Raw genomic sequence first — 23,683 nt, forward strand, 5'->3', positions numbered from 1 at the left:
ACCCCGTGGACTGTAGCCCACTAGGCTCCTCTGTCCATGGGATTTCTTGGGCAAGAATACTGAAGCAGATTGCCATTTACTCCTCCAGGGGTTCTTCCCAACCAAAGGATCGGACACATGTCTCTTAAGTCTCCTGCAGTTGCAGGAGGATTCTTTAACCACTAGTGCCACTTGGGAAGCCCTAAAAATGTCAGCTTATTGAATCGTTAAGTAAACCTCTGTGCTCACTATTCATATCATCCCCATTTTACAAGCCAGGAAAGGGAGGCATGGAAAGAAGGGGGTACATCAATGTACCTGCTAGGTAGTATAGATTCCAACCATGTCTGTCTCTCTAGACTAGGATGCACTTACTTTAGCAAGTGCTCTTTCACTTTAAGTTTACAAGGTATAGTTAAACTAATGAGGCCAAATGTTTATTTAGGTTTTTCTGTAACGTCTTATGGAAAATCCAAATACACCCTGGCCAACCTAATAGTTTCTCAGAGTACAAATTTGAGTGGACATACACACACACACACACACACACACACACACACACACACACACATGCATATGATAATCTTTAATATTTGGAGAGACAGTGAGAATACTGTGAAATGTAGTGAATAAGAGGAGGTGTATGATAGAGAAGGTTACATAGGTTACTCCAGATTCCCTAGGAAACAAGTGTGGAGCACTTTCACAGCATCATCTTTCAGGATTTGGAATAGCTCAACTGGAATTCCATTGCCTCCACTAGCTTTGTTCATAGTGATGCTTCCTTAGGCCCACTTGACTTCACATTCCAGGATGTCTGGCTCTAGGTAAGTGATCACACCATCATGATTATCTGGGTCATGAAGATCTTTTTTGTACAGTTTTTCTGTGTATTCTTGCTACCTCTTCTTAATATCTTCTGCTTCTGTTAGGTCCATTCCATTTCTGTCCTTTTTTGAGCCCATCTTTGCATGAAATGTTCCCTTGGTATCTCTAATTTTCTTGAAGAGATCTCTAGTCTTTCCCATTCTGTTCTTTTCCTCTATTTCTTTGCATTAATCAATGAGGAAGGCTTTCTTATCTCTCCTTGCTATCCTTTGGAACTCTGCTTTCAAATGAATATATCTTTCCTTTTCTCCTTTGCTTTCACTTATCTTCTTTTCTCAGTTATTTGTAAGGCGTCTTCAGACAGCCTTTTTAATTTTTTGCATTCCTTTTTCTTGGGAATGGTCTTGATCCCTGTCTCCTGTATAATATCACAAACCTCTGTCCATAGTTCATCAGGCACTCTGTCTATCAGATCTAGTCCCTTAAATCTATTTCTCACTTCCACTGAATTTAACTCAGATGACCATTATATCTACTACTGTGGGCAGGAATCCCTTAGACGAAATGGAGTAGCTAGTCAACAAAAGACACTGAAATGCAGTACTTGGATACAATCTCAAAAATGACAGAACTCTCTCTATTCATTTCCAAGGCAAACAATTTCATATCACGGTAATCCAAATCTATGCCCCGACCAGTAATGCTGAAGAAGCTAAATTTAAACGGTTCTATGAAGACCTACAAGATCTTCTAAAACCCCCAAAAGATGTCCTTTTCATTATAGGGGACTGGAATGCAAAAGTAGGAAGTCAAGAAACACCTGGAGTAACAGGAAAATTTGACCTTGGAATACAGAATGAAGCAGGGCAAAGGCTAATAGAGTTTTGCCAAGAGAATGCACTCGTTATAGCAAACACCCTCTCCCAGCAATACAAAAGAAACTACACATGGACTTCCAGATGGTCAACATCGAAATGAGATTGATTATATTCTTTGCAGCCAAAGATGAAGAAGCTCTATACAGTCAGCAAAAACAAGACCAGGGGTTGATTGTGGCTCAGATCATGAACTCCTTATTGCCAAATTCAGACTTAAATTGAAGAAAGTAGGGAAAACCACTAGACCATTCAGGTATGACCTAAATCAAATCCCTTATGATTATACAGTGGAAGTGACTGAATCTGAGCAATCATATTTAATATTTGTATTACTGAGTCCAAGTTATTCAACTGTGCAAGTTGTCCGCTTTCTCATCTATAACGTGGGAATATTAGTATTATCTGGGTCACTGAATCTTGAGGTGAAAATCAGGTAAAGCGTTTAGCATGCTTAGCAATATGCCCTATGCCTAGTTAGCCATGAGTAGGTCTATGACAAACTAATTTTTCATTCTTCTAAACAATGGAAGCACTTTTGCAATTCCATGAACAGGAACAGCAGGGAAAGGGCAAAGTGTTCTGTCCCAGTTCAAACAAAGAGACCTGAGAGGTATATGATAGAGTTTTTAAAAGGAGACTAATGACAGATTGTCCCCAGCATTTCACTGACTAAGACTCTACACTGAATTCATACCACTTCCTGTCTGTACTTGTGCAATCATTTTTTCTGATCTGCAGTGTTCTTGTTTTTATTTGGGGTATGGACATAGACTTCTTGTAAGAACTGGATTAATTAAGTGCTACCTATCAATCTTATTTTTCGCTGATACCAGTTTTGGTCTTTGCTTTCCTACATGACTCAGACCAGTGTTTTTGAATCTCATTTTGGTTCTTACTCCTGCCTGACATCTTAAAAAATAACCCTTTCCTCTGACTGATTCAGTGGTATGGTTTGTGACTTTAACTAAGAGATATTTATCAGTCCCTGGATTATCTTGGCATCACCAAATACTTAACTGATGGTGTATGTATGTTTCTTCCTTAACTCTTTCTCTGTGATCATTTCACAGTTCAGTGATAACACTGTTCCCCTCCAGTGTCTATTCTCAAATATCTACTTAATTAGAATATTTCACGTGTTCATGCAATCAAATTGAAAAATTTCCCCCAAATTACCAAAGCTTAGTAGTCTATTTAGATGTAAATCACAAATTAAGGCATTTACATTTAAAATGTTCTGTAATAATTAGAATTTAAAGACATTTACATGTATAGATACATTATGATCATTCAACAATAGAATAATTAATAGTTATCACACTATTCTTCTAATTGCATTAGGACATTAATAAAAAGGTGGAAATTCAGAACTACAAGCTGTATCTGACAGTCAAATGACATTGGGGGATTTTATATTGGCATACAAAAATAAAAATATAGAAAAACTGAGCCACCAACATTTGCAAACACTTTAAGGTTAATTGATAAATTGAAGGCAGACTATATAGTGTGATAGAACACCCAACATTTCAATCTTCCCACATCGTGGCATGTTAGTAGCACAAAGGGAAAACAAAAGTAATAGATGCCTTCACTTGTTGCCTTCTGCTTTTATATCCTTTGCCGTCTACTTTTGAGCTATTGTGAATAAAACATCATGAATATAGACTGTGATGTCACGTGAACACGTAGGAGTCTTTAACCTGGAACATGTGTCAAATGTTGTGTTATTCTAAGAAATTAAAGACTAGCACTGAATGTTTTTCCTCTTGCTTTCCCAAATTGTATGAGATCAGTTCAGTTCAGTTGCTCAGTCGTGTCTGACTCTTTGTAACCCCATGAATCGCAGCATGCCAGGCCTCCCTGTCCATCACCAACTCCCGGAGTTCACTCAGACTCATGTCCATCGAGTCAGTGATGTCATCCAGCCATCTCATCCTCTGTGGTCCCCTTCTCTTCCTGCCCCTAATCCCTCCCAGCATCAGAGTCTTTTCCAATGAGTCAACTCTTCGCATGAGGTGGCCAAAGTATTGGAGTTTCAGCTTTAGCATCAGTCCTTCCAATGAACACCAGGACTGATCTCCTTTAGAATGAACTGGTTGGATCTCCTTGCAGTCCAAGGGACTCTGAAGAGTCTTCTCCAACACCACAGTTCAAAACATGTTCATTATAAACTTCATAAATGCAATAGATATTAGCATTCACATCCAGTTTATCACTACATCAAATCTAAAGCATGCCCAATCTTTGATTTACCTACATTTAGAAAAAAAAAGATCTATATTATGTAGACATCATATGCATAGAAAATGAGGAGGTCTCTGTTTTTTTTTTTTTTTTTTTTTAGTATTAACCATAGCCTATCACAAAATTTTAGGACACAGAAGACTAGTAATAGCTAAATTTCTTAAACTCAGAGAAATTAGGACATTGGGCAATTACAATTTCATATTGCTGAAACTAGAGCAATGCTGTTATTTTTATAGTTAGATTATTAACTGGAGTATTGCTTCCAGTTCTGTCTAAAGATAATACTGTAGACCATGAAATTTTAATTGACTGTCTAATTTTACTGATATCTAGAAAATGTAAAAGAGATTGGATTAAAATGAGATAAGAAGTAGAAAAGTATGTATAAATTTTGACTCTGCACAATTTAGGTTTTAGGTAAAATGTCCCACTGGAATCCCTTTAAGATCAAATATTGACATTAGTTTTAATAATTTTAGCACCTGATTAGCATAGTTAAGGTGCAATATCTATGCTAATCTTACTGTCATTTAATAAGTTATCTTTTAAAAATTACTTATCCTAACAATCTACAAAAAGTAATATACCAACAAGTAAATACCAATGCTTCCTCATTTAAATCAAAATAAAGGTTTTCTTTTTCATCTTTTTTATGTCAGTAACTTTGAACATCTCTAATGGTATTTATACACAGAAAATATCTCACACCTCTGTCCAGCATAAATTTAATGGTTTAATCAATGGATTATTAAAATGTATTTTATGATTCTTATAAAATCATCAGAGTAGTAAAAAACCCAACAGGTAATCTGAAAAAAGAGATAAAAGGATAGAGACAGAATAAAAATGCAGTGCTATGTGCAAACAGAGATGATCGAATAGGCACAGAAAATAGAATCTAGTCTCTCTACTATATGGCACAGATCATAGTCTGTGAAGCACAACACACTTATTATCGTTAATCAATTCTAAACAAGGGAAAATACATACCAGAAAATTCAGCAAAATTTGTGGAAGGAATTCTTAAATATGTTATCTATCTTTTATTTTTTCTGCCTTTTAGGTAAGAGCACAAATATTCTTTTCAGTAAAGAGTTAAGTTCAAAAGAGAAAACAAATGTTCTCAATTTGCAGATATTTCTGTTTTTTAACAATTAATTGCTTTACTTATTTTTGGTCACCCCACATGGCTTGTGGGATCTTAGTTACCCAACCAGAGACTGAACCTGGGCCCTCAGCAGTGAGATCAGAGTTCCCACAAATCTTTCTTAGAGTACATGAAAGCCTAGAGGTCTCTTCCCCCAAGTATCTAGTAGGTTTGTACTCCATTGCTTCCTTTCCTGGTGGCTCAGTGGAATCCCTGATCCGGGAAGATCCCCTGGAGAAGGAAATGGCAACCCACTCCAGTATTCTTGCCTGAAAAACCCCTATGGACAGAGGAACCTGTCACATTACAGTACATGGGGTCTCAAAGAATCAGACATGACTGAGGGCCTGAACAACAACCACAGCCCCTTGTCTGAATCCCATTTATCTTCCCAAGCCTACTTTGATTTTCACTGTTTCAGACACAGCTTATGTATCTCCCCAGGGTCTCTTAGTGCCAATGGCTCCCAAAAGGCCAGATAATGCAACCCCACTGGCAAAGGGGCAGCCAGCACATAAATCCCATTTTCTTTCCTTACAAAAACTTTTTATCCCCAAGTAATTTTTATATGGAGACAGTCTATGTAAGGCAGCTCATGCCAGCCTGCCTGTTGCGAATTTACGTGGCTTAAAGTGAGCCACTGGCCTGCATTGCTGCCGATATTTACTTGCTTCACTCTTACTTTTGTATCTTAGGTAATCTGAAGTAAAATATGTCACTTTTTCCGTCATACCCCTCCTCTTATTCATTACATTTCACAGTACTCTGTCTTGCCAAGTATTAAAGATTAGCAATTTTGTCCCAAATAAATAAAATGATATGGGGAATTCCATGGTAGTCCAGTGGTTAGGATTCTGCACTTCCACTTAAGGGGCACAGGTTCAGTTTGGTCTTTGGTCAGACAGAAACTAAGACATCTTATTTAAAAACTAAAAAATAAATAACTTACTTAGCCATTGTCAGGATGCAGGCCTTTGCATCCTGATTTCTACTGAATCTATCTGAATCAGTATGTTACTTTGTATTTTGAATTTTCCTTTATTTAAAATTGAGAGAAAGGTAGACTTCCTACATAGGAATCTATATCCTTCATCCTACCAACAAATGCCTAGTCTCCCTCATTATCAACATTCTCCACCTGAGGGGTACATTTGTTACAACTGATATAGTCACCCAAAGACCATAGTTTACCTTAGAATTCACCCTTGGTGTTGTACATTCTGTTTGTTTAGAAGCATATATAATAACATGTATCCATTATTATAATGAGCTTTCCTGATCGCTCAGAATTAAAGAATCTGTCTGAAATGTAGGAGGTATGGGTAGACGCAGGTTTAATTCCTGGGTCAGGAAGATCCCCTGGAGAAGGAAATGGCAATGCACTCCAGTATTCTTGCCAGGATAATTCCATGAACAGAGGAACTTAGAGGGCTACAGTCTATGGGGTCGCAGAAGAATTGGACATGACTGAGCACCCACATACACACATTATTATAGTATCATACAGAATATTTCCACTGAGCTAAAAATTCTTTGTATTCTACCTATTTGTTTTCCCTCCTCCACCTATTTGTTTGTCCCTCCTTGGCAACCACGGATTTTCGTACTGCCTCCAAAGTTTTGCCTTTTCCAGAATGTCAAATAGTTATTACCACACAGTATATAGATTTTCAGATTGGCTTTCTCCCTAGATAATATGTATTTAAGATCCTTCCATGTGTTTCCATGACTTGTTAGCTCATTTCTTTTTAACACTGAATAATATTCCATTGCCTGGCTATACCACAGTTTATTAGCCATTTCCTTACTTAAGAATATCTTGGTTGCTTCCAATCTGGGCAATTATGAATAAAGATGCCATAAATTATATAGTGTGGAAGATTTTGTGTGGACATATTTTCAAATCCTTTGAGTAAACATTAAGGAGTACAATATCTGAGTTGCATAATAACAGTAATTTTAATTTTGTAAGAAACTGCCAAACTATCTTTCAAAGTGGCTGTACTATGTTGCATTCCCATCAACAGTGAATGACAGTTCCCATTCCTCCATATCCTTGCCAGCATTTGGTGTTAGTGTTCCAAATTTTGGTCATTCTAATCGGTGTGTAGCGGTATCTTGTTTTAATTTACATTTTCCTGATGACATATGCTATGGAACATCTTTTCAAATGTGTATCTACCATCTGGGTATCTTGTATGCTGAGGAGTATGTTAAGGTCTTTTGCCCATTTTATAATAGAGTTACTTTCCTATCCTTGAGTTTAAAGAGTTCTTTGCAAATTTTAGATAAAAATCTTTTATTAGATGTATATTCTGAAAATATTTTTTCCCAGACTGTGGCTGGACTTCTCATTATGTTGGCATTGTCTTTCACAGAACAGAAGCTTTTTTTCCTTTTTTTATTTTAATGAAGTCCAAGTTATTATGTCTTTCCTTCACGGATCTCCCTTTGATATTGTATCTAAAAATCATGGCCTTTCCCAAGGTCATCTAGATTTTCCCCTATGATATCTTCCAAGAATTTTACAGTTTTGTTTTCTACATTTAAATCTGTGGTTTATTCTGAGTTGTTTTTTTTTTTTTCCCCTTTGTGAAAGGTATAAGGTCTGTGTCTAAATATTTTTGCATGTGGTTGTCCAATTGCTTCAGCACCATTTGTTGAAAATAATATCTTTACTTTATTTTACTGCTTCTGCTCCTTTCTCATAATTTTCTTTCTAGACAAGCTTTCACTCTGTAAATAGATTGTAAAAGTAGGCTTCTTTTTTTTAATTGAAGTATAATTGCTTTATAATGTTGTGTTAGTTAAAGCTAAGTTTTTTGCTTCAGGTGACACAGAGGTTTTAAGACCATGACCTCTAACATTAGCTTGGTTTTCCTTTGTGTTCTGACTCTCTCCTGTTGGCTTTGTTACTTTGGAAGCACTTGTTTTCTATGAAAATTTATATGTAAATGGGAATAACAGTAGTTACAACATCAGTTTGTTTTGTGAATTAAAATTTTTAAGTGCATTTTTTTAAATGCTGAATTAAGCCTAGAAGATAATGACTACCACCAAATGGTAGCTGTTATTCTTTTTTTGTATTTTTTAAGAAGTCCTATAATTCATAGAAAGAAAAGTGAAAGTGAAGTCGCTCAGTCATGTCCTACTCTTTGCTTCCCCATGGACTACCAGGAGGAGCCTACCAGGCTCCTCAGTCCAAGGGATTTTCCAGGCAAGAGTACTGAAGTGGGTTGCCATTTCCTTCTCCAGGGATCTTCCCCATCCAGGGATTGAACCCTGGTCTCCCTCATTGTAGGCAGACACTTTACCATCTGAGCCACCAGGAAAGTCCATAGATATTACATAAATATGCATTTTCTGATTGTGTATACCCCAGAACCTTTAGTCTCTTTCTAGGAGCAGATGTATATTTATTATCATTACCAACAAAAGTCACTTAAGCAAATAATTTCTTAATTTAAAATAAAAGCTAGTATAGGTATAAACATAGGGCTTATTTAGCTAAATGACTTTCAGGTTAGTTTGTTGATACCATATAAACTAGGACAAAATTTGAGGTAAAGAAATACATTCAAATCAGTCTTACCGAGTATATATGTATGACTCTTTGCGACCCTACGGACTGTAGCCTACCAGGCTCCTCCATCCGTGGGATTTTCCAGGCAAGAGTACTGGAGTGGGTTGCCATTTCCTTCTCCAGGAGATCTTCCCAACCCAGGGATCTAACCCAAGTCTCCCGCATTGCAGGCAGACACTTTACCCTCAGAGCCACCAGGGATGCATATATATAGGGAGAGCAAATTTTAATCATTATTTAATATAGTTCCAATCATGAAACTGAAGTTTTATTAAAATATTTCATACAAAAATTAATTATTATTTTAATATAGACCCTATCAAGGGGTTTCTAATTCTTTAGTTTATTTACAGAAAACACTGTAATAATATTCTTTGCATTTTATTAGTCTCTTTCCTATCTACAGACAAGTATTAGTGTTTCTTTGATCTCTTGTATTGATTAACATCATACACAGTGTGTTTAAATTTATATGTAATGGAATGTGAGTGGAGCAGGACAAGTAAACAAAAATAAAAACCTACATGGCATGGCATCAGAATTGGTAGCATAAATAAATTAAATTTTTTTTCAGAAAATACATTTTTTTCAGGTGCCTAGGGGAAAAACAGGTCATGCATGCCATTTAATCTTTTAACCACTCCTAATGGACAAGAGGAATATATATTTTAAACAGATTAAATAGCTAAAGATATGTTTCTCATGAACTGATTAATCAAAGATGATTTAAGTGTCATTATAGAGCTAACTGAAAGCATTTAGCTAGCCAAAAGATTGTTTAGAGGTGTTACCTAGGGAGATTAAAAATGAAATCAAACACATTTTAATTTGCATAGAAATAAAAACATCACTGCCACCAGTGTCTAAGTTTTTTGTAAAAATTCCTGATTTCTGTAGTTGCATTTTATGCCTAATGCATAATTACTGGTGTGAAGAGCCAAATGTTTCAAAGTTAAATGTTTGGTTCAATTGTTCTAAACTCCAAAGCAGAAATCAGGCATAAAGTATTCAGACCTTAGAATTCAACAAAATGTGACTCCATGTTTAATATATAGAAATAATATAAGCAGCAACTTTGCAGTGGCTCACAGACAACACAAATACAGATTTAGGGTGACTGAATTGTGATATAAATTAGGAGATGGCAGATAGTCTCTGCTAAATAATGTAATTATTTGGAGTCACGATGTGTCTTTATTTCGATGGCATGCCAAAGAGTGTGCTGCTAGGCTGATTCTCATAAAATGTGAAGGAAATGTGATTTAAAATTAACAAAATAGCATCAGATGGAAAGCTTAGCTAAATTAATCCAATGAAAGAGGCCTAAGAGGAATATTTAGCTGTTCAGTAGAAGGAGGGAAAGATAAAGAAAAGTGTCTCCATTTGCTGCAGTATTTTAGGATGCCTGAGACACAGAAGGGAATTAATACAGATTCATATGCTAACATGCCTTACAGCCCAAGCAAATTAAAAGAAAAGACAGGAAATTATAAAGTTGGCAAGGGACAAAAAAGTTGTGAATATAGGACTTCAAAGAAATGTTTTAAAAAGGATGCTCCCCAAATAACTAGAGGAGAACGGATTGAAAGGACAATGGGAGAAAGAACTGTGCAGAATAGAGCGGAGAAGTTTGAACATTGTGAAGACATTTTGGCTACACTTTCATTACATTTATGATGATGAGCCTATTGTGTGATTTTCCTCGGGCTTTAAAATTTTGCAAATGTAAAGTTATATCTGCAGCCTGCTTTGAGATAGATAGATGAGATTCAAACACAGCCAGATGAACTTAAACTAGTAAGTGAATTCCTGAGGTCCTTGGTTTCCCTCAGATATAAAAAGTAAGAGAATTGGGCTGAAACATTCATGATTATTACCTTTTTCACTCCAGCTTTATAATTCAGGGATTACAGAATATGTGTATCTGGGAAAGTCTTCCCCTCGCTATCTTAAACATGGGTAGTTTTGAAAGTGGTGGATGCTAGTGGGATTTCCAATTTTAGATCGCTTCTTGGCCTTTTGGCTAAGATCAAGTGATGGCTCAGACGGAAAGCGTCTGTCTACAATGTGGAAGACCTGGATACGATCCCTGTGTTGGGAAGTTCCCTGGAGAAGGAAATGGCAACCCACTCCAGTACTCTTGCCTAGAAAATCCTATGGACGGAGGAGCCTGGTGTCCATGGGGTCGCAAAGAGTTGGACACGACTGAGTGACTTCACTTTTTTTTCTTTTTGGCTACTGAATTATTGTATTCCTCAGAAACTTTACAAAACTAACTTTACAAACTGACTGAGCAGGGGGAGGGTCAACTGGACATGCCTCATTGTCTGCTGACTCTAATTTCTTCTTAATTGTAACATAATTTCATGCCTAGATCAAGTCCCTTATGGAGCTTAGGAAGTTTATCCTTATGTGTTGAATTGTCATATCCCTGACTATATGTTAACAAAAGTTATAGTTCATGTTACATTGAAAATCCAAGGGCTTCCTGGTGGTTCAGTGGTTAGGAATCTGCCTGCCAATGCAGGGAACATGGGTTTGATCCTTGGACTGGGAAGATCCTACAGTCCATGGGAAAGCTAAGCCCACGCATCACAACTAGTGAGCCTATGTCCTAAAGCCTGCACACCGTAACTACTGAAGCCTGTGTTCCCCAGTACCCATGTTCTGCAACAAGAGAAACTACTGAAATGAGAAGCCCATGCACCATGGCTAGAGAGTAGCTCCTGCTTGCTGCAACTAGAGAAAACCCACGCACAACAATGAAGACCTAGCTCAGCCCTAAATGAATACATTAATAATTTTTTTGAAAAGAAAAGAAAATAGTCAGTCACTTGAACATTGTGGATGCAGGATGCTAAGCCATTAAGTAAACTGATTTATTTTATTATATTGATGTGAATTAAGACTCCATCTTTCAGTATGTTGACAACAAATGGATTTATTCTAATACTTTTTATAGATATAAAGATGGGATTTGTACATGTCACTGTTTTCAGAAGAGCTTTTGTCTAACTGGAAAACAAAATGAGGAACAAATAACATGTACAGTATGACAGTCTGCCTTTAGAGCCACAGATGGACACTATATTACATCAGAAAGCTAATTAAAAACCTAGCGTGTGGTGTTTAAGATTACACATGGCTTTACAATCAGAGCTTCCTGCAATGCTTTTCTATCATTTACCGTCTCTGTGACTTTGGACATGATGCCTAACTTCTCTAAACCTTAGCTTTAACCATCTAAAACATATGAATAAATGATACCCCCCATAGGCATCATGTGAAAATTAAGTGGTATTGTATCTAACATCTCAACACATGGTCTGTCAATTGTAGGTAGGATATTACTGGATATTATTATAATTAGGTATGATAAGGCTCAGGTTCAACTATGGCAAGGGTATATTGCTGACTGAATTGGTTCATTTAATCTGAGAAGGAATGAAACTGTATGTTATTAAGTATACTGAAGAATCCCTGGAATACTCAAAGAACCGACTGTTGGATGACTCATAAAATAATTTGATTCTCTATTTAGAGAAATCATGGATGAAATACATCCTGTATTGAGGGAAGGAGAGTCTATATCTATATCTTCAAAATGGCATCAAGTATGAAGCTAACTATGGGTTATGATAACCACACAGAAAAGCTGCTCCTCCCACATTCCTCATCTAGGAAATTTTCCATCTACCCTTCAAGTGCCGGGTCAGTTGCCTCCAACCTGCTGAGGCCTTTCTTTACTCCTGTGAGCTGCATTTGTGTCTCCAGCCCATCCTGTCTGTGGTGACACACGCCCCACTGCACTGGAGCTTTTGACCTACCTGCTTCCCTCATGAGACTCTGAACTCATTCAGATTTATAAACCTAGAAACTTTCACATGGCCTGTCAAATTGGTTTGCAACTGTGCTTATAAATAAATGAGTAGCTTGACAAGTCACACTTGAGAATCAGATTTGTCAGTCTAAATCAGGAATTCTCCAACTCTGCTCTCAAGAGATCCAGGAGATTTTTAGGGCACTCCTTGGGTTGCTTGTAGCTGGAAAGTGGTGAGGGTATTGAGGGGGGCTCTGATTCTCTCTCCAGGACATTATCTGGATTTGTTCAGTTTTACCTGTTTTATTAAATGAGCTTATGTGTAAATTTCACATGGAAATTTTTTTAAACTCTATAGTGGAAAATTTTTTTAAATGAAGGAAATAGGGAAATAGTGATTTTAAAAAATGCCCTGACAGCCTCACTCTTCATTTTGAAAATATTAATGAGACTAACTCCCATTTAATTAGTTTGTTTTTTCTTTCTTCAACTGGATCATAATTTCTACCAAGACAAAATTCTGTTTCTACTTCTATTTATGTACTTTCCTTGTGCCCACTGGTATCTCTAAGAAGGTGTAGCTGTAACAAACAGCTTAACAAACCAGTCAAGCAACCATTTTCTTTACCTAAGGAGCATTATACTTTAAGCCTATCAAGTCAGCACTTCTTTCTTCCAAAGTCAAACCAAGAACAAAAGGTGATTTGTATACACTGCGCTAATAACTGACCTATTCTGTCTTTAAAATTATTGCTGCTGAATATTTATGAAAACTTTGGAAGATATAAATGTCACTCAGAAATTAGAAGCAAGCACATAAGTAAGTTGACACCATTTGAAGGCTAATTGTATTCATATTTTCAAAACTAATTGACCTGAGCATTGAGATAAGATGAGGAGCTGAGCATGTTGGTATAGAAAGCAGAGGTCTTAGAGGAAAGAAAATGAGATAAAATTTGTATTTTTTAAATGATTTGTTTGCTCCAAAGCAGAGTTTCTCTGCTGCTATTGAACAGTCTCAGCTTTACTTGGGAGCAGAGTGAATTTGCAAAAATGCAGATTGCTCAACCCTGCTTCATGCCTATGGACTCAAAATCTTGAATGCAACCCTGGGATTCTGCATTTTTCCACAACGTTCTTAGGTGCATAATCATGCATGATCTTGAAATCTTAGGCACAATAATCTTATGCATGAAAGTGAAAGCAACTGATCTAGCCTACGAATTCTTAGCAAGTGTACAATGAAGCCTATACGCATTTTCAGTGATAGCTTCTCATACAAGAATTTATAGGATGCTATTTATTTCTGGAACTTCTTTGCCATATTTACTCTTGGCTTAAATCCACATGATGTTACTGCCCATCATTAAAACATTTTAAATAGGGAACTAAAGCAACGGTAGTCTAAGCAAGACAGTAGTGTAAAATAAAACAGTGCATACCCAGCTGGACAGAGGGAGGTGGGAGGGGGGTTCATGTTTGGGAATGCATGTAAGAATTAAAGATTTTAAAATTTAAAAAATAAATAAATAAATAAAAATTTTTTAAAAAATACCCAAAACTTGTAAGTCCATATGCAAATCCTACTTTGTATGGAAAAAAAAAAAAAATAAAGGCAGGCTTTACATCTTTAATGACCTGGAGCTTTTTCAGACCATGGCAGGCAGGTGATTCTATAAGCATTGTGCTAAAGGGTCAGTGCTCCAGGCCAGTGGGGATGAAGGAAAGAAGACTGGATGGCAAGAGGGAAAAAATCAGGCAAGAATGACACAGGCACACATAGGATTTTAGCTTGTTACATCTTTGCGTGACATAGGCAAGAGTATCAGATGGCTCTTGACATCTTCAGCATGTATTCCCTTGGAAAGGCTCACCTTAACAAGGCTCTCAGGAGTTGAGTATGAACAGTTTAAAATTTTATTACAAAGAAGCACACAGAAGGGAGATTGTAATAAGCCTGGCATTATGCAGACTGTCATTCTTCCTTAAACATGGGAACATATGGTTCATTTGCCTATTTGATACTCATGTTACCTGATGTACTAAGCAGTATTACATTAGGTAGTTGATGATACAAAATAAAATTAGAGTTGTTTGCTTGTTCCATTCGGAAGCTCTGCAAGGAGTAAAGGATAGGAAAGCCTACTTAGCAGTTGCTACAATTTGGCTAAAGTTGTATTTTTAAAAATGTGGAGGGGATATTTTAAGAATGAACGATTGGGAATAAAAGTTTAAAAGAAAGGAGGAATAATGGTGATTTAGAAAGCAGTTACTGAAAGATACATGCGTACTATGTGCTCAGTCACTCAGCCATTTCCAACTCTTTGCCATCCCATGGACTGTAACCTGCCAGGCTTCTCTGTCCATGGAATTTTCCAGACATGAATATTGGAGTAGGTAGCCATTCCTTTTTCCAGGGAATCTTCCTCCCCCAGAGATCAAACCCATGTCTCTTGCATCTCCTGCATAGGCAGACAAATTTTTAACAATGTGCCACTGGAGAAGATATATAGAAAAGGGTGAAAAAGGGAGGGAGCATCATATAAGTGGCTTCCTTATAATCAGGCAGGCAGACTCCCACAGGCTGATTTACAAGGTAAGATGCTTGTGACAAGGCTCCAAGGAGAAAGTGGGTTGGGCAACAGGTTCTGTCACTGTTTGTAACTCTGGAACTATTTTGTCCTTCCTGCTGGCTTAGCAAGAAAAAGAATGAAAACAGACTCACTTTTAATTCTGTTCCTTTTCTGTGTCACTATGCTAAGAACTTTCAAATAGGTTTTCCCAAGGGCACCTTTTTATCCATGAAGAGAAGAAAGATCAAGTGACTTGCTCAATAATGATCAATTCTCTCTTGGCATAGAGAATGTCATCTCATCCTTCTCCCTCCTCATCTCCTTTCTCTCATTTCTGCTTCCCCTCTCACTCCTTCCTTGACCTCTTTCAGCTCTCCTCAGACTCCTAAAAATCTCTTTTGTGTCTAGGAAAGAGGTCTTAGGAGTTGAAGTGTCATGCAGATGAAAATGGAGTGGGCCTACCAGATTGCAGCAAAACTATTGAATAAGCATCACTACTAGATTCCATACCAACTTATGGGTTCATACCTTGTCACGGGATGCAGGCATTTTGTGAAATGCTCAGAGCCATGAAGGTTTTAATGATGTCATTACTATAGGAGAAATCACAAAATCCATGATCTCATAAGATCTTTTTGAAGTATGTGTGTGTGTGCGTGTGTGTGTATATATATATAATATACATACATATATATATATATTATATATATATACACACACACACATACATACATGCACACACACATATGTATCTGAGTGGAAAGAGGTCATGAAATTGGTTCCAAAAGTCCCAACGGTCCTCTTGTTTTAAGTCTATGGCCTGTGACCACATCCTGAAACCAGTTGTTCGGGAGTAGGGGCAGAATCTCTAAGTCTGAATGAGTTTGATTCCCTCTTAATTTCAGTGTCCTTTGTATTCAGCTTTTTGAGATTATCAGGGTAAAACTAGTACAAACGTAACTGTATACTCTGTGGCTGAAGGTATATTCAGATACACTTTAGAAATGTATCTGAATATGAAAAAAAAAACTGCACTTTGTTTTTTTGAAAAATATGAAAAGCATGTATACTGACTGGCTTATGGACATGCTTAAAATACTTATTTTCATTATAATGGCAATTTAACATATAGCTGGATTTTACTTTGCTTCATCTTATGAAATGAGAGAGAAATATGGTAGATGTTTTTAGGAAAATGAAAAAACAGGATGGTGTGTTACTTATTAATTCAATTATTATTCTTTTGATAATAGGGGAAAAAATTGGTCCACCTCTTTGTTTCTGTTGCTCAGAGAGTGTATATCCACTCAGACAAAATCTCAGGTGATTTCGGCATCTTTTTGTATGCTGCCTGTCAGAGGACAACTTTGAGCCGTTGGTCCAGAAAGTTCACATTTCCTACGTCTTCTATTAAATTCAAGAGGTGATCCCTGCACAGGTAGCCAGCAGTCACTGGGGATAAGGAGATAAATCTAGGCCTTTGATTTCTGTCAGTTCACTTGCTAAGTGGATCCACAAGGCAAAAAAGAAGTGATTAATCAAACTTAGCAGATGTGGAATTGATTCCCTCAGTTGCCTCAGAATGCCTTGCAGAGATAAGCTTCATCTGTATTCATCTTGACTTCCTGTGGTGAAGTCTCTGGTTTTTCCCTTGGCTGGTGGAGGTAAGAATGTGTAACTTGGATTTGCATAAAGGTTGGAATAACAGCAATACATGCAGCCAATGGTAACAGAGTATAAACAGATCATTCATCCTTTTCACTCATTCTGTGTCATTTGAGTCACACAGCTCCAAGAGTGAGACAACTATTATTTTCTCCAATTTTTTAAATGAATTAACTGAGGACCAGTTAAATTAAAGGACTTACTAGAATTATCAGCTAAGTGAGAAGTAGAGTTCAGAACAGAAATCAGATCTTCTGACTCCAAATAATTGAAAAGGAAAACACTTTCTTATGTATTATGCATCATGTAGTCGGCTACTTAAAACTTATCCACAGCACCTAGCATAGAATTTGAGGTATAATTGTTGCTCATTAAATACTTACAGGATGAATGAATGAACACATTTTGGGCCTATTAATTATTAAATACATATTAGGTTTAACTGTGGAAATCTCTTAATTCAGGTAGACACAAAACAAAGTGAATTTTAGCTTTCATTCATTTAGCAAAGTAGAAAATATGCATTGGACATCTATTGTGTTCCAGGTTTGTGCTGGGTGCTAGGTCCATAATGGTGAGTTAGTGAATGGGGCCTAGTACTCAGTGATGCTTAAGTCTAGATACCAGGGACCTCTATAATCTCTGAATCCATCCAAACCGGTCACTTTAGCTAATTTGACAACTCACAGCAATCACCATGTTTGGCACAATCATTCGGTCACCTGAACAAATTAGCAAAGCATGTACAAAATTTTGAGTATGATAGAATCTGCAATTTCAACCTTCCAGGTTAATGCTTTGCACTGATTTCTAAAATATAATCTCTATTCTGGCAGTCACTATGTGGATAGCATGTCAAGTATTTCTGTTAGTTTTTTTTTTTTTAATTATTTCATTTTAAATAAATACAAGAACAGTGACCTTAATTTTAAAAAAAAAAGTAAGCTAGTGATTTTACTCAAGGTCAGGCCCCTTATCAATGATAGAACTGTAACCCTATTTTTTGATTCCCAGCAAGGGGCTCTTAATAATACACTCCAGTTTCTTGCTGAGGAATATACCATTGCTTCTCTTCAGTTTCAATGCTGTTTCTAAATGATTGGTAGCTCCAGAAAGAATGAGGTGGATGAGTATGACTATACATTTCTAGCAGGAAATCAGGCAGCCTTAGGGTTCTGCCTATTTTTAGTTGGAAGAAAACTTTTCTTCTCTGACAGCTAGCCATAAATAGAGACACTGTAAAAGATGAAACTCTTAAAATAGTCAGGACTTCAAATGTGACACATAGGCCAATAAGAAATACAAACCATATTCAGAAATGTTGCTTGATCTGAATTATCAACACATGAAATTCAGTAAAAATCATGTGACAGTAGGCCTCCAAAAATAAAGAGTTTGAGTGTGTTCTCCATTATTTGTAGAAAGGAAAAGTTCTGGAAACAGAGAAGGCACATTGGGCATCAGGTCTAAGCTTTACATTAGCTGTAAGCTGTATGCTGTTTCGATTCATGTAATGCTGGAAGAAATTTTCAAAAAATATGTATTGCCACCATTTTCTTTTAAAGTAAGCCACAGAGTAAGGTTACTTTGGATAGATTTCTTTAGAATCTTTTCAATCATCTCTAGACAGATAGCTACACTTTATTGGAAGCAAGTGTAGCAACGATGAAATTTCAAAGTAGACAGGATGGTACAGAAGTTTTAAAACAGAGACTAAAAACATGCATTTCCCCATATAGGTATTTCCAAGGTCAAGAACTAAAAACTGTTCCTACTTGAAGTCATTTAAACTGTTTTCTATATCTGACTCTTTTAATCTTCCTATGTATACAGTTATATCATGCTTTAACAGAAGTATGAAAGGATAGGAATTATGTATATTATTTAGATATAATATTCAAGCTGAGGTGGCATTTAAAAAGTATATACTAAGATTCATTATTCTGTGCTTGAGTTTGTGATCTGGTCCTATAAAATTTGGAAAATGGACTAGGTCTCTATCTCCTAGTGTAATTAATTTCATTAGGTTTGGAAATTATGGCTAACCCTGTGGTACACACATATTAATATATACACACACGTGTGAGCACACTCAATGTTCAAATGTATTCACAGACTATAAGTCAAATAATTTTTATTCATATATTGCAAATGTTATAAGAAATAGTGTGTGGCATTAGATACTCTTTTAATATTCTCCTCACCAAAGTATTCTTGCACTGTGGTAACTATTTACAAGCTGAATGCAGTTACTTTGCTAAGACCTGGGATTTGTCCTGGCATCGCTGATTTGAGAAGGAGAAAAGATCATGGGGAAAAGATTCAGTTACCCTCTAATGGCTCAGATCAAACCTATAGAAGTAAAAATCAAGCTTAGACCTGAATGGGCTTGAAGAGACCACTTTGCTCTCTATTGCCTTTTAGGAAGATGTGATGCTTCTAATCCATTTTACATATAGAAGCCTAACAAGGACATGTGACTTACTCCAAATTATGGTGCAATTAGGACTGAATAGAAGCTGAGCTATGTTTTCATTGTACCATACCACCTCTACAGTAGTAAATAGTCAATGCCCTTTCTTTCCTTCCTCCTCCTTTCCTTCCTCCCTTCCTTCTTTCCTTTCTTTATTTTTAAATGTTTTTCTATTGGAATATAATTACTTTCCTGTATTGTGTTAGTTTCTGCTGTACAGCAGTATGAATGTGAATCAGCCATAAGTAAGCATATATCCCCTCCCTCTTGACCTCCCTTCCACCCCCACATTCCACCCGAACTAGGCTCCCTGTGCTACGCAGCTTTCCCCTGCTTGCCTGTTTTACACATGGTAGCGTATCTATGCCACTGCTACTCTCTGAATCCATCCCCTCTCTGCTTCCCCTGCCATGTCCACAGTCCCATTCTCTATGTCTGCATCTCCCTTTCTTCCCTGGAAGTTGCTTCATCTGTACCATCTGTACCATTCTGCATGTATGCATTAATATACGATGTTCATTTTTCTTGTTGTGACTTCATTCTAATTTTTACCTGCAGCCTGTTTGAAAATCCCCATGATAAGACTACAGAAAGGCCATCAAGTCAACACCAAGAGAAGCGTAGGTGCTGCATTTCTCGATAAGCTACATGAAGTCTTGGTTTTAATGAAATCAGTCTTCTCAGAAGACAATAAAAGCAAGGACAGGATAGGAAGCCTGCAGAGACACAAAGTCTCACAGTGCTGGCTGTGTGTGACCTTTGCAAAATACTGCTTAAGGTCATCTATACCTGGCAGAGATACACATCTGTAATTGTTGTACTCTACTGGGGCTTGATTTTTTTCAACTTTTTAGGATGCATATTCAGAAGATAATTTTGTTTGTTTTCTTTTGTTGAAACATGTAATGAAATTCTAAAGCAGCGAGTGAATACAATCATGAAAGATGTACATAAAAATCACATGGACCATGCTTTTAATCCCAGTGAGACAAGAATGAATCTGATTTAACTATTAGTAACTGTTCTGGAGTCAAAAAGCTTCCAAATTCATCCTCTATACAAATAAAACATAAATCTGAAAACCTGTTTTAAAAAGCAGTTTCCCTTGTACCCTACAAAGCTTTCTCTCTCTCTCATTTTCTTACCGTCATCCAAATCTTCTCCCTTTTTTTTTTTCCTCGCTTCCCAACACCCTTACTTGCATTCAGATCTTTAAATGTTATGGAGGGTAAACAGTAGTCATTCTTGCTCTTTAGGTGAAAACTTACAGTCACTTTAGTAAATGAAGCAGAGCTAATCAATTTATCCCAATGCTCAGTACAGAGCCTGTGTTTGAGGCTATGGGATTCTCTTGAGTTTTCCTGTTCTATAGCAGTGCATTTAAACCTTGATTAGGATTGAGAAGTGAAAGAGAAAACATTTAAAGAGGATGCACATCCAGATTTGTTGGGAGTGCTTGTAGCAGTCTCCCAGGTACTCTAGAAGGGAAGGAGACCAACTGGGGCAGGCACCAGCTTTCCTTTCGTCTTTTTCACCTTTCTTTTCATAGCATCTGTTCTTATGTGTTGAGGCATTTCCTCCCAGAATAGCCATTCTGTGAAGCTGGTAATGCCTCACATATTCATCCTTTTGGAAACATTCATTCATTCTGCAGATACTTACTGAGTTTAGGTTCTATGTCAAGGCACAGGGCATACAAGAATAAATTTGACAGGATCCCTATCCTGGGAAAAGCTTCAGTTCTGGGCTGTAGAGTCCCTGGGAGACAGAAGAGGAAAAGAAAGAGTGCCTTTGGAAGAGCTTTCTCTTTCTTGTCAGGAGAGAGTGTGCAAGGCCTCAGTGAGAGAGATAACAGTGAGAGCATTCTACACAATCAACACTGCTTATTTGCTTGTTTTAACCAAAGAGGAGAGTGAAAAAGTTGGCTTAAAGCTCAACATTCAGAAAACGAAGATCATGGCATCTGGTCCCATCATTTCATGGGAAATAGATGGGGAAACAGTGGAAACAGTGTCAGACTATTTTCTGGGGAGCTCCAAAATCACTGCAGATGGTGATTGCAGCCATGAAATTAAAAGACGCTTACTCCTTGGAAGGAAAGTTATGACCAACCTAGATGGCATATTAAAAAGCAGAAACATTACTTTGCCAACAAAGGTCCGTCTAGTCAAGGCTATGGTTTTTCCAGTGGTCATGTATGGATGTGAGAGTTGGACTGTGAAGAAAGCTGAGCACTGAAGAATTGATGCTTTTAAACTGTGGTGTTGGAGAAGACTATTGAGAGTCCCTTGGACTGCAAGGAGATCCAACAAGTCCATTCTAAAGGAGATCGGTCCTGGGTGTTCATCAGAAGGACTGATGCTGAAGCTGAAACTCCAGTAATTTGGCCACCTCATGGGAAGAGTTAACTCATTGGAAAAGACTCTGATGCTGGGAGGGATTGGAGGCAGGAGGAGAAGAGGACAACAGAGGATGAGATGGCTGGATGGTATCACCGACTCGATGGACATGAGTTTGGGTGGACTCCGAGAGTTGGTGATGGACAGGGAGGCCTGGCGTGCTGTGATTCATGGGGTTTCAGAGTCGGACACGACTGAGCGACTGAACTGAACTGAACCTAATTTTCTCTCTTCCTGACCGCAAATGCAGTCTGAGATCAGAAATGACAAAACGGTGTCCCTTTAACCAACCCATGGATGTTTTTTTCTGGCCCAGAGTTTCGATGCCAAAATTTAGATTTCTAGCTTTTCCTGAAATGTTAAAAGTTCTACCCATAAAACAACATTTGACTGAATTCAGATTTGTGGCTATACCTTCTAGGTGTAGAACTCACTCTCCACTCCTTCACAGGCTTTTGAGATTGACAGATTGTCGTGTTTTGTCATGACAATTGAGCTGTCTTTTCTTTTACCTGGTGTATCTTGTTATTTGTGTTACCTGCCCGGTATGCATATGAGTTTGTGGCACATATGATGCTGAAGAAGTTACCGTGAAACCATTTTCATACCATCAGCATATGGCTATTTCATAGTAGCACCCTATTGTGTATCTGACCACATAGAAACACATGTGGGTCCTTACATTTGAGTTGGAACTTTAGTCAAATCAGTTTCTGAATATACAAGGTTCTACAGCACAATGGAATGAAATCTGTTATAAGTAAAGAAAAACACCTGTTTTGTGCTGTCAAAACTCTCACAGAGAACTTGCCAGTGCTGATCTGGGATTTCTCAATCACATCCATAATAGGAGGAAACCTCTCTTCTTTCTCTACGGGAACCTCTCTACATTTTTTTTTCATGTGGTGAATTCATTTTGTCATGGAGTGAACACCTGTGTGACTGTTTAAAAACCACACCACCAGGTGTGTGAGTATGAATGTCTCTCTCCTTTGTGTATGCTCTTCTCAGTGATTTCTCAGCAGGCTGGGTCAGGAAAAAGGCTTCAAACTGAATATAGAAAAAGGTCTTAAAGGATTTCTTAAAATATATCTATTACAAGCACATGCACTGAAAATATTGCAGTCAAATTATACAAACAGTTCATAGCCTTGTAAATTCCTTTTGTTTATATCATCATGTGAAAATGTTCAAATCTACAGATAACACAATTGCAAGCTTACTGTAAGAGAGAGAATTTTAGAAAACCTAGTAAACTCTAAAATCTGGAAGATATTATATTATAAAATATTTAAAATATTAAAACAAAAGAGATTTTTTTTACCTTTTGCTTTGTCTCAGGCTCTCTGTTCCTCTTTTCCAGGAAATAGTGGCCCTGGGGAAAGCATTTGGTTTACATTCGATCACAATATCCCCACCAACTTGAACAACTGAATATTTTTTAAGGGGATTTTTGGAGAAATCAGGAGCTGAGGCTAAAAACAAAATCACAGAATTGTTCAATTACTCATCTAATCAACATGTTGTAACCGAAGAACTGATTCTATCCTAGATAGAATCTAATATCTGTAAAAAACAACAACAACAACAACTCTTTTTGAAGCTACTTTGCTCAAGGTGTTTTGGAGCTAATTATGGACTTGGCATTTTGGAGTCTCTGTTTCCATTTGTAAAATGAAGATGGCAATAGATATTACCTGTCAGTTAGTCTGGGTCTTGAACGAGGTAACATTCAGTAAAGAAGGTTAAGTACCAACTGGCACAAATTATTGGCTCAATAAGTGTAAATTATCTTTGTTTTGGTAATGGTCATTGAGATAACAAAAGCAGGCTAGAGTTAGGAAGGAAGCAAGTTACAAAAGGTCACATTTTTGATAGTATTTATAATAAAGAAGGTGAAGATGGTTGAGAGAGAGAGAGAGAGAGAGAGAGAGAGAGAGGAGAGAGAGCGCGCACACAATGAAATACCTTTTCAATAAATCAAAAGCAGTATATTATTATTTCAGGTTTCTTTAGGCATACCATTAACTGGAAAAATGGAAATAGTCTGCCTTCAGTTGAAGCAGGCAAGCTGAGTAGAAACTTTAA

The 23,683-nt window shown here is 37.2% G+C and overlaps 1 protein-coding gene across 1 annotated transcript in view; it reads right to left on the minus strand.

Annotated features, from left to right (window-relative positions):
* CNTN6 (contactin 6) overlaps positions 1-23,683 on the minus strand; it is a 324,176-nt gene that overhangs the window by 53,531 nt on the left and 246,962 nt on the right. The window contains exon 11 of the mRNA XM_005695718.3: positions 22,920-23,070. Within this exon, the coding sequence (XP_005695775.2) occupies positions 22,920-23,070 (151 nt within the window). The remainder of the gene's footprint in view (positions 1-22,919; positions 23,071-23,683) is intronic.

The sequence above is a fragment of the Capra hircus genome, chromosome 22 (assembly GCF_001704415.2).
Source record: "Capra hircus breed San Clemente chromosome 22, ASM170441v1, whole genome shotgun sequence".
NCBI lineage: Eukaryota > Metazoa > Chordata > Mammalia > Artiodactyla > Bovidae > Capra > Capra hircus.